The 15,874-nt window shown below is 38.6% G+C and overlaps 1 protein-coding gene across 1 annotated transcript in view; it reads left to right on the forward strand.

Annotated features, from left to right (window-relative positions):
• Positions 1-546: 546 nt before the first annotated feature.
• Positions 547-15,874, forward strand: part of LOC126350259 (uncharacterized) — a 45,842-nt gene continuing 30,514 nt past the window's right edge. The window contains exons 1-2 of the mRNA XM_050002501.1: positions 547-654; positions 1,181-1,416. Coding sequence (XP_049858458.1) covers positions 567-654; positions 1,181-1,416 — 324 coding nt within the window. The 5' untranslated portion in view covers positions 547-566. The remainder of the gene's footprint in view (positions 655-1,180; positions 1,417-15,874) is intronic.

Below are 15,874 nucleotides of genomic sequence, written 5' to 3' on the forward strand. Positions count from 1 at the left end.
ACATTCAGGATTAGTTTCCAAGAATTTTCTGTATTTTTGAATTCGCTTCTTACAGTTAAACACGACCACTACTGCAATCTTCTGTTTCCATTGACACAATTTTGCGTACTTAACACTTTACAAATCGCTCTGTCCTCATCTGAACCAACATGTCAACTGTAATCGTTTTCGCTTATATATGAGCGCAGCGCAGGTTGCAAACCAGTCGATACAGTGAATTCCCCGGAGTTTTCACCCAAGGGAGTAAGCAAAGTTGACTAATGACGCTTAACGTAATCAAATTGGGGAATACAATGGCTGCACAGATGGGCGTGTAGGCTGCTCAAAATCATACTTGTGAAATAAATTGTCAAAAGGTAAATATACCATAATAATTAAAATAATATAAAAGATGAAACCTTTACAACAGTAAGCCTTTTAACAATCGTATAACAGATGTGCGATCCGAGGGTGGAACGTATGTTCGTGCAACATCTCTGGAGAGTAGTGGGTGCGTCATACTATTTTCGTAGAACATCGTTGAGTAAAAATCTGGGAATCGAGAGCAATCAGTGAAAACGGTGAAGATGGCGCCGACTGGTGGTAGGATGCAGAGTGTTGTATTATGTTTTAGTTTTTTGATGGTTTTTCTTCAGTGTTCCGCTTACAGGAAATGTGAGTGTAGTCTATACTGGAATCTGCAATGATGGGAGAAAATTTGTGTGCTGTGATACAGAATTGTCTATTTTGTACCAATGTTTACATGTTTTGACAGCTCATATAATCCAGTTCGTAACAAAATACCGGAAATAAAATAATGTTTTTTATCATTTTGGTGTTAATGAAAGTTTATTGCTAGGCTAAATATGTCCGCAAATGAATTGGCAGAGCAGGCGTATAGCGTATAGTAGTGTTGCTGGAAGTTGTTGAGGCTGTCTTCCGTGAAGAATTTTTAACTTGGCGCAGGCCAGCGGTGAAATATTTGTTTTTCAGTGATTAATCCTTCTGGTGATAGTTGTTGTGTAAAGTGATATACAATGTTGATCGGGTGGTTTCTTTGGGTGTGCAGTGTATTGATCAAGTGCATACTGAATCACTTGAAATAATTAATGTTGACAGCATTTTAATGAAGTTAAAAATTTGAATGTGCGAGCGACTACATTACTACTAAGTTATTCTCATTCTGATTTTTTTCTTCCAGATAGTTTAGGGAATGACAAGATTTGTTCACACGTGAAAAAACAAACAATTAAACTTCCTCCAGAAAATGGAATTTTAATTACTGAACAGCGAACATTTGATAAGTGGTCTGGATACAAAGAATTTCACTGTAAGTTTAAAGTTGAGCTTCTAGATGAAGGAGATTTGTTTGCGGTGATACAAAATGTAACTTTTAGAAAGGATCCAATTACTGGTGAATGCATCGATTATGTACAGGTAATTAGTTGTTCAGCGCTAGAATATGTTTTGACTTATTTGTATGTAATTATCCTAGAGGTTTTGAGTCTAATAAAATGGGGTTCGATACGATATATTTAGCAAATATCAGAGTAGTGCTTTGGAAACCATTGTTGCTCTTATCTGTTTTATATTGTGTTTGTTTTTTTCTTTGTATCTATGAGTAGACATTTGTTTAAATCGTTTTCATGCATTTTGGATGCTTTATTATTTATTGTGAAGAGCGAAGTAGGCAGCACAGTAGTGTTTGCTAGTAAATTTGGAAATGAAAGAAGTGCCAATTTTTCATTGTCGCACAGTTCAGTACAATAATGACTACTTAGAGAATACAGTGGTGTATCTTATTTACACGAAAACATAAAGTATCAGATTATAGCATCCATTAAATCAATGAAGTTCGAATTTAAATGAAATATGGAATAGGTATTGTTATCTGTTAGTTCATCTGTGGATGTAAGTATTGGAGAAACTTCTGCTTTCAAATGATAGAGTGAATTTTGTTTGGTCTTTGCTACATCTATGTCTACATTCTGCAAACCACTGTGAAGTGCATGGCAAGGGTACGTCCAAATGTACCAGCTATTAGGGTAACTTCCTGTTCAGTCAAGTATGTAGTGCAAGAAGACTGATTGTTTTAATGCCTCTGTGCATGAAGTAGGCAGTGGGGTTGCCTTCATAGTTTCGGATGTTATTGAATTTAGCATATGTTAACATTCAGGAGTAAGTAAGAAACATACTTTTTTGTATTCTCAAAAAAAAGAAAGAAAATCGTGCAGATAGATACAGGCCTCCAAAGATGACATTGCGAACATCATTTTCAAGATACGAATCTTGGAAAAAAACTTTGAAATCCTATCTCTCTACATCTACATCCATACTCCGCAAGCCACCTGACGGTGTGTGGCGGAGGGTAACCTGAGTACCTCTATCGGTTCTCCCTTCTATTCCAGTCTCGTATTGTACATGGAAAGAAGGATTGTCGGTATGCTTCTGTGTGGGCTCTAATCTCTCTGATTTTATCCTCATGGTCTCTTCGCGAGATATACGTAGGAGGGAGCAATATACTGCTTGACTCTTAGGTGAAGGTATGTTCTCGAAACTTTAACAAAAGCCCGTACCGAGCTACTGAGCGTCTCTCCTGCAGAGTCTTCCACTTGAGTTTATCTATTATCTCCGTAAAGCTTTCGTGATTACTAAATGATCCTGTAACGAAGCGCGCTGCTCTCCGTTGGATCAACCCTACCTGGTGCGGATCCCACACTGCTGAGCAGTATTCAAGCATTGGGCAAACAAGCGTACTGTAACCTACTTCCTTTGTTGTCGGATTGCATTTCCTTAGGATTCTTCCAATGAATCTCAGTCTGGCATCTGCTTTACCAACGATCAACTTTATATGATCATTCCATTTTAAATCACTCCTAATGAGTACTCCCAGATAATGTATGGAATTAACTGCTTCCAGTTGCTGACCTGCTATTTTGTAGCTAAATGATAAGGGACCTATCTTTCTATGTATTCGCATCACATTAAACTTGTCTACATTGAGATTCAATTGCCATTCCGTGCACCATGCGTCAATTCGCTGCCGATCCTCCTGCATTTCAGTACAATTTTCCATTGTTGCAACCTCTCGATACACCACAGCATCATCTGCAAAAAGCCTCAGTGAACTTCCGATGTCATCCACCAGGTCATTTATGTATATTGTGAATGGCAACGGTCCTATGACACTCCCCTGCGGCACACCTGAAATCACTCTTGCTTCGGAAGACTTCTCTCCATTGAGAATGACATGCTGCGTTCTGTTATCTAGGAACTCCTCAATCCAATCACACAATTGATCTGATAGTCCGTATGCTCTTACTTTGTTCATTAAACGACTGTGGGGAACTGTGTCAAACGCCTTGCGGAAGTCAAGAAACACGGCATCTACCTGTGAACCCGTGTTTAAGGCCCTCTGAGTCTCGTGGACGAATAGCGCGAGCTGGGTTTCACACGACCGTCTTTTTCGAAACCCATGCTGATTCCTACAGAATAGATTCTAGTCTCCAGAAAAGTCATTATACTCGAACATAATACGTGTTCCAAAATTCTACAACTGATCGACGTTAGAGATATAGGTCTATAGTTCTGCACATCTGTTCGACGTCCCTTCTTGAAAACGGGGATGACCTGTGCCCTTTTCCAATCCTTTGGAACGCGTCGCTCTTCTAGAGACCTACGGTACACCGCTGCAAGAAGAGGGGCAAGTTCCTTCGCGTACTCTGTGTAAAATCGAGCTGGTATTCCATCAGGACCAGCGGCCTTTCCTCTTTTGAGCGATTTTAATTGTTTCTCTATCCCTCTGTCGTCTACTTCGATATCTACCATTTTGTCAACTGTGCGACAATCTAGAGAAGGAAGCACAGTGCAGTCTTCCTCTGTGAAACAGCTTTGGAAGAAGACATTTAGTAATTCGGCCTTTAGTCTGTCATCCTCTGTTTCAGTACCATTTTGGTCACAGAGTGTCTGGACATTTTGTTTTGATCCACCTACCGCTTTGACATAGGACCAAAATTTCTTAGGATTTTCTGCCAAGTCAGTACATAGAACTTCGCATAATTTTTGTTTGTCTGCAAGGCTTTGGCTATGTTTATGTTTGCTGTGAAGTTCCCTTTGCTTCCGCAGCAGTTTTCTAACTCGGTTGTTGTACCACGGTGGCTCTTTCCCATCTCTTACGATCTTGCTTGGCACATATTCATCTAACGCATATTGTACCATGGTTTTGAACTTTGTCCACTGATCCTCAACACTATCTGCACTTGAGACAAAACTTTTGTGTTGAGCCGTCAGGTACTCTGTAATCTGCTTTTTGTCACTTTTGCTAAACAGAAAAATCTTCCTACCTTTTTTAATATTTCTATTTACGGCTGAAATCATCGATGCAGTAACCGCTTTATGATCGCTGATTCCCTGTTGTGCATTAACTGATTCAAATAGTTCGGGTCTGTTTGTCACCAGAAGGTCTAATATGTTATCGCCACGAGTCGGTTTTCTGTTTAACTGCTCAAGGTAGTTTTCAGATAAAGCACTTAAAAATATTTCACTGGATTCTTTGTCCCTGCCACCCGTTACGAACGTTTGAGTCTCCCAGTCTATATCAGGCAAATTAAAATCTCCACTCAGAACTATAACATGGTGGGGAAATCTACTCGAAATATTTTCCAAATTATTCTTCAGGTGCTGAGCCACAACAGCTACTGAGCCCGGGGGCCTATAGAGACATCCAATTACCATGTCTGAGCCTGCTTTAACAGTGACCTTCACCCAAATCATTTCACAATTAGAATCTCCGTCAATTTCCTTCGATACTATTGCACTTCTTATCGCTATAAACACGCCTCCCCACTTCACTGTCCAGCCTATCTCTGCGGTATACATTCCAATCCGAGTTTAGGATTTCATTACTGTTTACGTCTGGTTTCAGCCAACTTTCTGTTCCTAGTACTATATGGGCGTTGTGACCGTTTATTAATGAGAGCAGTTCTGGGACCTTTCTGTAGACGCTCCTGCAGTTTACTATTAGCACATTAATATTGTTATTCCTTGTTGCATTTTGCCTACTCTTGCCTTGCCGCGTCCCAGGAGGCGTCTTGTCGGGCCTAGGGAGGGAATTCTCTAACCTAAAAAAACCCCATGTGCACTCCACACGTACTCCGCTACCCTCGTAACCGCTTCCGGCGTGTAGTGCACGCCTGACCTATTCAGGGGGACCCTACATTTCTCCACCCGATAGCGGAGGTCTAGAAATTTGCACCCCAGCTCTCCGCAGAATTGTCTGAGCCTCTGGTTTAAGCCTTCCACTCGGGTCCAAACCAGAGGACCGCGATCGGTTCTGGGAACGATACTACAAATAGTTAGCTCTAATTCCACCCCGAGAGCGAGGCTTTCCGCCTTCACCAACTCCGCCAACCGCCTGTACGAACTGAGGATGACCTCTGAACCCAGACGGCAGGAGTCATTGGTGCCGACATGGGCAACAATTTGCAGTCGGGTGCACCCAGTGCTCTCTATCGCCGCCGGTAGGGCCTCCTCTGCATCTCGGATGAGACCCCCCAGCAAGCAGACAGAGTGAACACTGGCCTTCTTCCCCAACCTTTCCGCTATTTCCCTAAGGGTCTCCATCACCCGCCTAACGTTGGAGCTCCCAATAACTAATAAACCCCTCCCCCCGTGTGCCTGCTCGGACCTTGCTGAAGGAGTGGCCACATGTCCACTCACAGGCAGAGCGGGCGATGCCACACGGCCAGCCTCCACATTGACCCTCCGCCGCGAACGCCGCTGAACCCGCCACTCCCCTTGGGGAGAGGGTGGCCCAACCGTGCCTGGTACCCGCGAAGATGTCTTGACAGCAGGGACAGTGGGTGAAGCATGTAACACCTGGGGTGTACCTTGCGACGCACCAGACTCCCCACTGCCGCTACACTCCGAGGCAGCAGCCTGAAGACGGCTGACTGCGGCCATCAACACGCTCAGCTGTTCGCGAAGAGTGGCCAGCTCCTCCTGCGTCCGTACACAGCAGCCACACATCCTATCCATCCTAAGAAATCAATTTACTATAGAGTGTTAATCAACTTTTAACTAGACTGCTAATTCACTAAAGGCGGTTGATTATTGACTAAACTGTGATTGCTAACCACTTCTTGTAGAAAACAAGGAAAATAGCTCTACCCAGGCGGAGAAATCGGCCGTGGCAGAGCACGCACTGAATGAGACCGACCACATAATAAAATTCCCAGACACGGAAGTTCTGGCTGCAGAGAAGTACTATCATATGCACTTGTTCTGAAAAGCTGTAGAAATACAAAAGCATGTGAACAGTTTCAACAAGAAAGAGGAAAGCCTTACGAAAACGGATCCTGGCTTCCCATACTGCAGCGAACGACCGTCGCAGGTAGCAAGAGGAGAACCGCACCGGAAATGACCACGGAGAAGCCCTCGGACGTGGCGCGCCAGGTACATATAGTCTGCAGCCGCGAGCTCGGCTCCAGTTCACCACCGACAATGGAGGGTGAAGCTTTGACAATGCCAGCCACTCGTGCTGGCGAAACGTTAGAAAAATCATTAGATGAACGTCGGCCGAAGAACCCGAGACAGAAGCCAATAGGCAGTTTGTCAACAAGTGGCCGCGAAAGCGTTAACAATTTTGTATTCACCACCAGGTTTAGGAACAGTCGCACTCGAAGGATGTTAATTGAAAATATTTATTTTAATCATGTCGTAATAGTATAAATGTTAACTTCAGTGATGATTCCACTTTTTGTATATAATTCAGTACCTTACTTCAATAATAATTGATTATATGCCAGCAATATCACACATGAATAGGCAACAGTCATAAGATCAGTTGTAGAGTATTGTGAATTATCTCCTCATTTTCAAAAATTCATAACTTTGTTCACAGTCAAATATCAATGTTGAAATTATTACAGTACAGTGCTATCATATAGGTGTACAAACTGTGCAAAAATCATATTTTTATATTCAGGCCCACATAAGATAACTACCCCAAACTTTACAAAAAATGAAAATTTTCAAATTTCATGAATTCATAAAAAATTAAGGGAACATTTGTAAGTGTTCTTGCTCTCTATGAGGCTAGTAGTATATGATACCTAACTATAGGGAAAAACACTCTCTTATATCACTCCTTGTTTGTTATTTTTGGGCCTAAAAAGCAGATTTTTGAAAATTTGGATACCAAACTTTTGAGGCCATTTTGACTGGTTATTTTTGAATTTAGGGTTCTGTGTGTAATAGACAGTGTTGTAGTGGACACTTTTCTAAAAACAATCATGTCAGTTGCAATATTGTAACTTAACCCAGTGCTGAGATATTCATATTTTTGCTAAAGTCTCGAAACTGAAACATCGTCACGCGCTTACAAACAAAAGTGGCTGCCATTCAGTAAAGGTGAAAGGTAATTTTTTAAGAAAGAAAAAAAAACTATTTTGAACTAATCAATTATAGGGTAATCACATATAAAAAATTAAAATGTAAAACTGGTCAAGCAACCAACTTAATTTTTATTGGACCCCTTCGTTTGGATTGACCCTCTGTTAAGAAAACGTGGTCAGTGAAATAGTCATATGCTCTATGGATCAATAAAGTGCAGAGAAATTACTAAAGCTATGGATGAGTACCCAACAGCAAAACTGACCACCCTCTTCAAAGTAGAAATTCCATCTTCAGAAGAAAATGAACCAAAGCACTCTTCCACTTTTTGCCACAAATTGTTCACAAATATTAATTCATCTCTTGAATATTGTGCATCCTACAGTGAAAAGGTGCAATTTTTACTATTATTCTGGCGACATTTTCAAAGAAAACAATTTTGAACCATGTTCCACCAGTATCAAAGTACAAGGAACACAAAGCAAGATATCAGAGGTCTGTAAAAGGAGCAAATGGGACTGTTCTTGCCAGAATGCCAACAAAAAAGACACTATAACTGTAACAGTTGAAGATAAAAAAGTTTTGAAAGTGAAGAGGTATATGACTCTGAGTATTTAAGAAACTTTTGCAGTTTATAAGACCAACTATACAACTTCACATATTGGAATATCAAAATTGTGTGCACGACGACCTAAATGGGTAGTTCCACACCCACCTAGAGATGTCTGTTTATGTGTGTACTGCACAAATTTAGAACTTTGTGTCATAACTTTGAAGAACTATCTAGAACATGTGACATATGACATCTTGATTGGGCATGTGAAGTCATTAGTAGTCTGTGACATAAAGTGAGAGACTTGTTTGTTTCAAGAATGTGGTGACTGCCCTGGAAAGGGAGGACTGTCTTTGCAGACCCGTGGCCTGGAAGATGTAGCAAATAACTCTGCACAAATTACATATGCGACATGAGAGGATAATAAAGTATTTAAGAAAACTGTTGCCTTTGATAGTTCCATTGGTGAATTTTGTAAATGGTCAGTGAAAGCAGTAACACACCAGCATCAGAAGAAATTGCAACAAAAACATATTGCAGAAGTAAAAGGGTGTGTACAGGCTGACGAACTATGTTCATTGCTTCACTTTGATTTTGCTGAGAACTGGTCTCTAATTCCCCCACAAGAAGTGCAAGGGTATCATTGGAGTAACAACGAGGTTTCAGTTTTTACAGGAGTGACGTATTTTCAAAACAAGACAAGAAGTGTTGCAGTTAAGAGTGATGACACAGGACATGACTCGGCACCTGCTTCGCTAGCAATGCGCAAAATTTTTCAACTGCAAACGGGCAGAGAAGATCATCATCATTTCTGATGGTTCTCCTAGTCATTTTAAAAATTGTTACCAGCTGTTTGAACTGAGTAAGTCACTTGTCCCAAGTGACACAGTATACAGTGCTACTGGTCATGGGAAGGCGCCTTGTGATAGTATAGGAGGCCTGCTGAAATGCCATGCTACCAAACATAATCTTTCCAGACCAAATACAACTGCTATTCAGAATGCTCAGGATTTTAAGAGAGTTCTGAAAGCTTTCACATCCAGTTCCCTGTCTTTTGTTCAAAGAGGAAATTGAAGAATTCCACGAGAAGAAAAAGAAGAATGGTTCAAACAAACCACTCTTGCGAAAGGAATTCAGAAGACACATTTTTAGTCTCTAAGTGATGGGCAAACTCATATTGCACACCATTTAAAGAGCAAGAAAAAAGAAATTTCAATCATTTGACCAACACCTCAGAAACACCAGGATAACATTCAGATTCACAGACTGAGAAGAGGAATGTTTGTGGTGTGCTTGTGTATGACTGTGACTGGTGGATTGCAGAGATTATAGACACCAGTTATGAGTTAAACAAAATTGTAGTGAATTTTATGCTAGCATATGGGCCAGCTGCTGGGTATAGGTTTTTCAGCTGAAGGATAGCAACAACAGCATTAGTGCTGACTTCCTGTTCACAATATTTTGAAGATTGTAAATGCCCCAGTTCCTATTGGTTCACCAGGAAGGCATCACTCTATATCAAAGGAAGATACTGAAGCAGCGGAACACATTTTCAGTTCATTGACTGGCTAAATTCTGTACAAAACAAAGAAGGATACTGAAGTAATGGAACACATTTTTGGTTCATTGACTATAAGGCTAGGTTTTGATTTTTATTAGCCTGTTATGTGATAATAAAATGGGTTTTCTGCACGACAAACATTTCAGTTGTTTATAATACCTGTTCAACCTAAAAGTGGAAGCTCTCCGTTTCAGGGAATGTAGAACTATATGGTATTAATCAACAGGGAAAAAAAAGTCAGTTTTACGGATTGCCATTTTTGAAAAAAAATCCATAAATTATAAAAAAAAGTTCAGAACGCTATAGTAAAAGAAGAGATAAGTCCAAATGGAAGATTCCTTAGTAATCATAAAGCAATTATCTTTCAAATAAAAAGATAAAAAAAAAAAACATATAAAATGTCCCGGAGATGAATCATATTAAAATTTTTCCAAAATTCACGTCTTCAAATGGTGTGCACTGTGTCATCTTTGGAGGGCTGTACCTCAGAGCAGGAACTTTTTGGAGAAAAAAAAATATATGTTTTCCTTACTTAACATATGCTAAATTCAATAATATCTGAGACTATAAAGATAAGATTCTTTGCTAGACTGCCTGAAGGGATATGGACTATGCCAGTAATTGTTCTAATCTTATCCTTATGATCCCTATGCGGGTGATACTCAGGGAGTTGTAGTCTATCCATAAAGTAATCAGTTAAAGTTGGCGCTTGAAACTTTCTCGGAATAGTTTACGTCTGTCTTAAAGAGTATGCCAGTTACGTTTCTTCAGTATCTCTGTTAGACTCTCCCATGCATTAAACAAAAATTAATAACTATTCTTGACTCTTTGGAATACAGAAAATCAACGTCAGCAGTTGTGGCCCAAACAATGATTTTTAAATATGTAAAACACTTTCTGACAGCTGATACAAGATTTATTTTTATCGAAACTCTGGTATTGGGGGGGAGAGAAGGGGGGGCAGTGCCCTGAGTTTTTATTGGATGTTTAACACATATCACATCATTGTTCAGAAAGTCATTCAAATCAGATTATGGAAACTGACAACCTATAGTAAGGCTGCCTCATGAAACTACAGACCCAAAAGTTACAAATTTAATTGAAACATTTTTATTACACATCGTAACTTTATTTAGGGTAAACGACAATTATTCTAGCCACACTAATATTAATTTAAAATGTACCTGTTCAACAGTGAAGATCCATGAAACTATCAATGAAACTTCTTAAGAGCATATCTGTTTTTAATCCACTGTGACAAATTATATTCACTTAACTTCATATCTGTATCATTAAAGTAATACATTCTGCCTAATGATGTCGATTTAGGTACACCAACAGCACATAAAATGTTTTCCTAAGGCACAAAACAAGAGTATTCCTTTTCAGGCCCAAAGAATATTACTGCTGATCCAGGTGGGCAGAGAAAAAGTAGTTCAATGTCGCCTTCTTCATCAGACATTTCCCACGAAGGCGAAGTACCACCTGTCATCACACACAGCTACTACAAAAGAATCTTGTTGAGGACAAGTGCAAGTCCATTGTGGGGCATTTTCATTGAATTAAAAAATCAAGGAAGGCTTTTCGGAAGAAGTTACTCTTGCAATCTCTAAATAATCACAAGAAAGTGGTTTGTAATGGTGAAAATTCCTGGTAACAGTTACCGTACAGGTTGTTGAAAATCTCTTCTTGAGATTTTTGCTTAGGAAATCTACATTGACTTTCTCTAAGAAATGCAAAATAATTGTCAATATTAGGTTTGCAAAAATCGTAAACAAAGATGCAGTTGTTATTTGTGCATAATTTGCTAGTTGAAGACAAGCTTTTCTCAATACATTTTTTATAGTTCCTCCCAAACCATCGCACACAGATTTATCATGGCTCAGCATCAGTAGAAAAATTGTTTTTGTGCCTCACATAAATTTTTAAAGCGTTTTCTATTCTTATTTTGAGCAGCACATCCATTAGTGAAATAAAGCACTTTCTTCACTTGTGGGTAATGCTCTGCCAGCCACTTAACCATCTCTTTCCGGACAGCATTTACAAATCCTACATCATGTTCCATATCATCACTTATAAAGCAGTGGTTCACTATCACCAATTTAATTTCTTCTTTTACCACATAAATACCCACAGGATGGATTGTACATATGCTTCTTGTCCAGAGGTAACGCTGAATTTCATTCCGAATTTCAAAACTGTAGTTTGCAGCACAGTCCATTAACAGAGTTACTTTTTCTGGGGTTATATTTCCTTTCAATTTTTTCAGTGATTTTGACTGACACTTAGATATAAATAAGCATGGTTTAAGTGCCTGTAACTTTGTTTCCAATAAGTCAGTGTATTCTTCAACAGTTGCAGACTGCTTTAGCAGTTCTGCCTGATGATCTGTGTTTATCGACCGGCTGAACTCAATTTCATCATCAGCATCTTTGTAAGCTAATTTCTGTGTTAATAATTCTGACAGATTGTCATCTATGGGACAATTGTCACAGTGATTAAGCATGCACAGTTTTTAGAATTACGTACAAGAAATTTAATAAGTTCTTTGTATGTTTCTTCAATGTGTTCCACGTCCAGAAGCAGTCTTACATTTTTTTTGGCTCACACACACACACACACACACACTGAATGAGTGCGGGCAGCACCAGCTGAAATACACCACTTCGGTCTTAGTGAATAAAATTTAGAAAGACCAATGTTAATGTTTGGATTCTCTCATTTAAAACAATAGTACAGTTCTCTTAAGTTGCAAAGGATGAGTTTTTTTTTTGCGTATACACATTCTTCTGAATGCTAACTTTGTCTTTCGCATCTGGTAACATTTGAGTATATTCGCCGTTTTGATAGAAATCAGTGACAATCTTTACCATTTCATCGGCAATAACTTTGCTCCTTTTTTGTTTAGGAATTGATAAAATATCCATTTCTGCTTCCAGTTTCCTTGCTTGTCGAACCACATTACTGACAATATGTTTTCTTTTGACCAAGAAGGTGGAGCTAAAGTTAAAGTTTGAATTTTTTCAGGTACTCTTACACTAGCCACTTTTCTCTCTTCTCTTAACAATATCATGGCATCAAATTTTTCTTCTCTATGGTCAGAACCTTCGTAATTGCAATCTAATGTCTGGCTCACTTTTTCTAGTTTCTGTTTGCCATATGAGACCTTGTGATTTGGAATGGAGTGGGGAATTCACCCTAAATCATGTAAAATTTTATTTGCATCCTCACTACTTTTGACTTTCTAGTACTGATTTGTGAAATGTCACATCTGGGTCATCTGCATCACTTTCATTTCTATCACTGATGTCAGTTCACAAATTTTGTGGACAAATTGTGCACAGCTTTTGGCCTCAGATTTTTTAACTGTTTGCGTTTTTGGGAAGGATCACAATAATTTCATTGATGACTTTCGTAACTTTTAAGTAATAGTATGCGTGATGTCCACACATAGTAGCACTTTCTTGATCTTTTGGAAAGCAATATCAAATCTCGTTGTTCTTCACTCAGCTCTTCCGTTTTTTTTAAACTAAGGTATAGGTTGTCAAATGACATAGTGTGTTCAGTAATTTTCCTACAGTGCATTAATTCACATTTTCCATTGCAATTAACTGAGTGCTAATTCCATTAAAACATACTTTTTACAACTGGAATGATAGAGCCACACCACAAACAGATAAGAGATATCTCAGAGAAAGACAAAGAACAACTGAGGCCAAATAGACTAATTGTTGCATTCCAGTTATTCTCAACAATGAATTTCAGCAATTGTTGCATTACTTGCATGCCTAGAAAGGTTTCAAACATGTTAGTGCTTTCTTAAGAACACTTTTTTATCATTGTAGAGGGTGATCGGCTGAATACACAAATCATATATATTATAGTCTTAAAAAATCACTGAATTAGGCAAATGAAAGGAAATAAATTTTCACTCTTAAAGAAAGGTAACTTGCCTACCTAGAATGAGTTATACTTAAATTTGCTACTTTGATACCATTGCATCTGAGACAGTGAGTGGATGGACTTACTTTAAAATGAGCCTTTTACCTCACAGCAAAAAGTATTTTGATTTCTAATGCGTGTGTCAATTAGCAGAAGATTCATTGAAATATTTATTAGAAAACTTACAATCTAGGTGATTATTTAAGACCAAAATCAGGTTCCCAGCAAGTTGGAGAAATGTGATATGAGCGTTTTTCCACAACATTGCAATTTTTCTGAAAACTAAAATTGATATGCATGAATACTTTTAAAAATTTTCTTTGTAATTTTACTACTTCAATAAGTTGATATCTCTGAACTATATGCCTTATTTAACTTCCAAAAAAATTCAAAATCAAAAGCTTCATAAACACCTGCATTTATGTAGATAACTACCATTTTCCATTGACATTCTTGCAGAGCCCATTTACCAGAATATCACTATATTTAAAATTTGATGTAAAATAAAGTTGTAGACTGATACCAAAAAGATGTTGCAGTAGTTCCTACGCTATAATGTGTAAAGTTTTGTGAAAATCTGAGAGAGAGAGTTACACATCCTTGGATTGTTGTGTGTTTTGACATGAATAACACTTTCACATCTGTACAAAATATTTCACCTGGGTATTCTATAAGTAGGCCAATTTCAAAAGTGACTCATTAATATTATAGTCAAAGCATACTTTTTTTGATAAGTGCAAAATTTTACATTTCTGAACATTGAGAGCAAGTTGCCAATCTCTGCAACATGTTGAAATCTTATCAAGATCTGACTGAATATTTATGCAGCTTTTTTCAGGTAGTAAATCATTATAGATAAATGCATTGTCTGCAAGGACATCAATATACAACATGAATAGCATAGGTCCCAACACATTTCTCTGGGCCAAAACCGAAGTTACTTCTGCATCTGATGATGACTCGTATAACAAGCTTTGTCCTCCCTAGCAAAAAGTCCTCAATCCACTCACAAATTTCACTTGATACCCCATATGATCATACTTTTGACAAGAAGTGTAGTTGTGGTATTGAGTCAAATGCTTTCCAGAAATTAAAAAACACTGCATCTACCTGGTTGCCATGGTCCAACTTTCAGTATGTCATGTGACAGAAGTGCGATTTGGGTTTCACATGATCAATGTTTTTGAAATCCGTGCTTGTTGGCATTGAGGAGGTCATCCTGTTCAAGGTACCTCATTATGTTTGAGCTCAAGATACGTTCTAAGATTCTACAACAAATTGATATCAAGGACATTGGATGGTTGTTTTGTGGATCACTGCTACTACCCCTTCTTTTAGACAGGTGTGACCTGTGCCTTTTTCCAAAAACTAGACATGGTTTTTTTGTTTCAAGGGATCTATCACAGATTATAGCTAGAAGAGGGGCTAACTTAGCTGCAAATTCAGTATAGAACTGACAGGGATTCCACCATGGCCTGGAGCTTTGTTCAGTTTTAACAGTCTCGCCTGTTTCTCAACACTACTATCACTAATACTTATTTCATTCATCTTGTCAGTGGTATGAGGATTAAATTGGGGCAATTCTCCTGGGTTTTACTTTGTAAGGGAAAATTTGAAAATGGAGTTAAGCATTTTAGCTTTTTCTTTGCTATCCTCAGGCACTTTGGTGCCACTAACAGCCTTTACATATCACTGGAATTTCTTTGGGTTATGAAAAAAATTGCTTGACAGTATTCTGCTACGGTAGTCATTGATGGCATCATGCATTGCTCTCTTTACAGCCAAATGCATTTCATTCAGCATCTCTCTGTTTGCAGCACTATGCTTTGTTTTACACCTATTATGTGTTAACTTCTGTTTCTTTAGAAATTTCTTTACAGTGGCTGTATTCCATGAAGGTTCCCTCCCATGATGAACTGTTCTGCTGGGTACATATCTACCCAATGCATGGTCAACTATTCTTTTAAACTTGAGCCAAAGTTCCTCTACATGCTTCTGACCTGTGCTGAAAGTGTCAAGTTCTCCATTAGGGTAGGGCACTACTGATATTTTGTCTAGTTTGCTGAGCTTATAAATCTTTCTACTTGTCTTAGTTGGTCTTTCTACTTTAGTATTCATAGTTGTTACAACTGCCTTATGGTCACTGATACCAGTTTTGTTGTGGACATTCTCAAAGAGGTCAGTTTTGTTTGTTGCCATTAGAGCTAATATATTTCCATGATGAATGAAGTGCCTTGCCATTTATTCTTGGTAGTTTTCAGAGAAGGCATTTAGTAAAGTTTCACAGGGTGTTTTATCACACCCTCTACTAACAAAACTGTAATTTTTCCAAATAATTGTTGGACAATTGAAGTCTCCGCTGATGATGACAGTATGATTGGGGAACTTACGTACAAGTGAACTGAGTTTTTCAGTAAGGTTTTTGGTTACGTGGGAGATGAGTCTGA

Source organism: Schistocerca gregaria, chromosome 1 (genome assembly GCF_023897955.1).
Source record: "Schistocerca gregaria isolate iqSchGreg1 chromosome 1, iqSchGreg1.2, whole genome shotgun sequence".
NCBI lineage: Eukaryota > Metazoa > Arthropoda > Insecta > Orthoptera > Acrididae > Schistocerca > Schistocerca gregaria.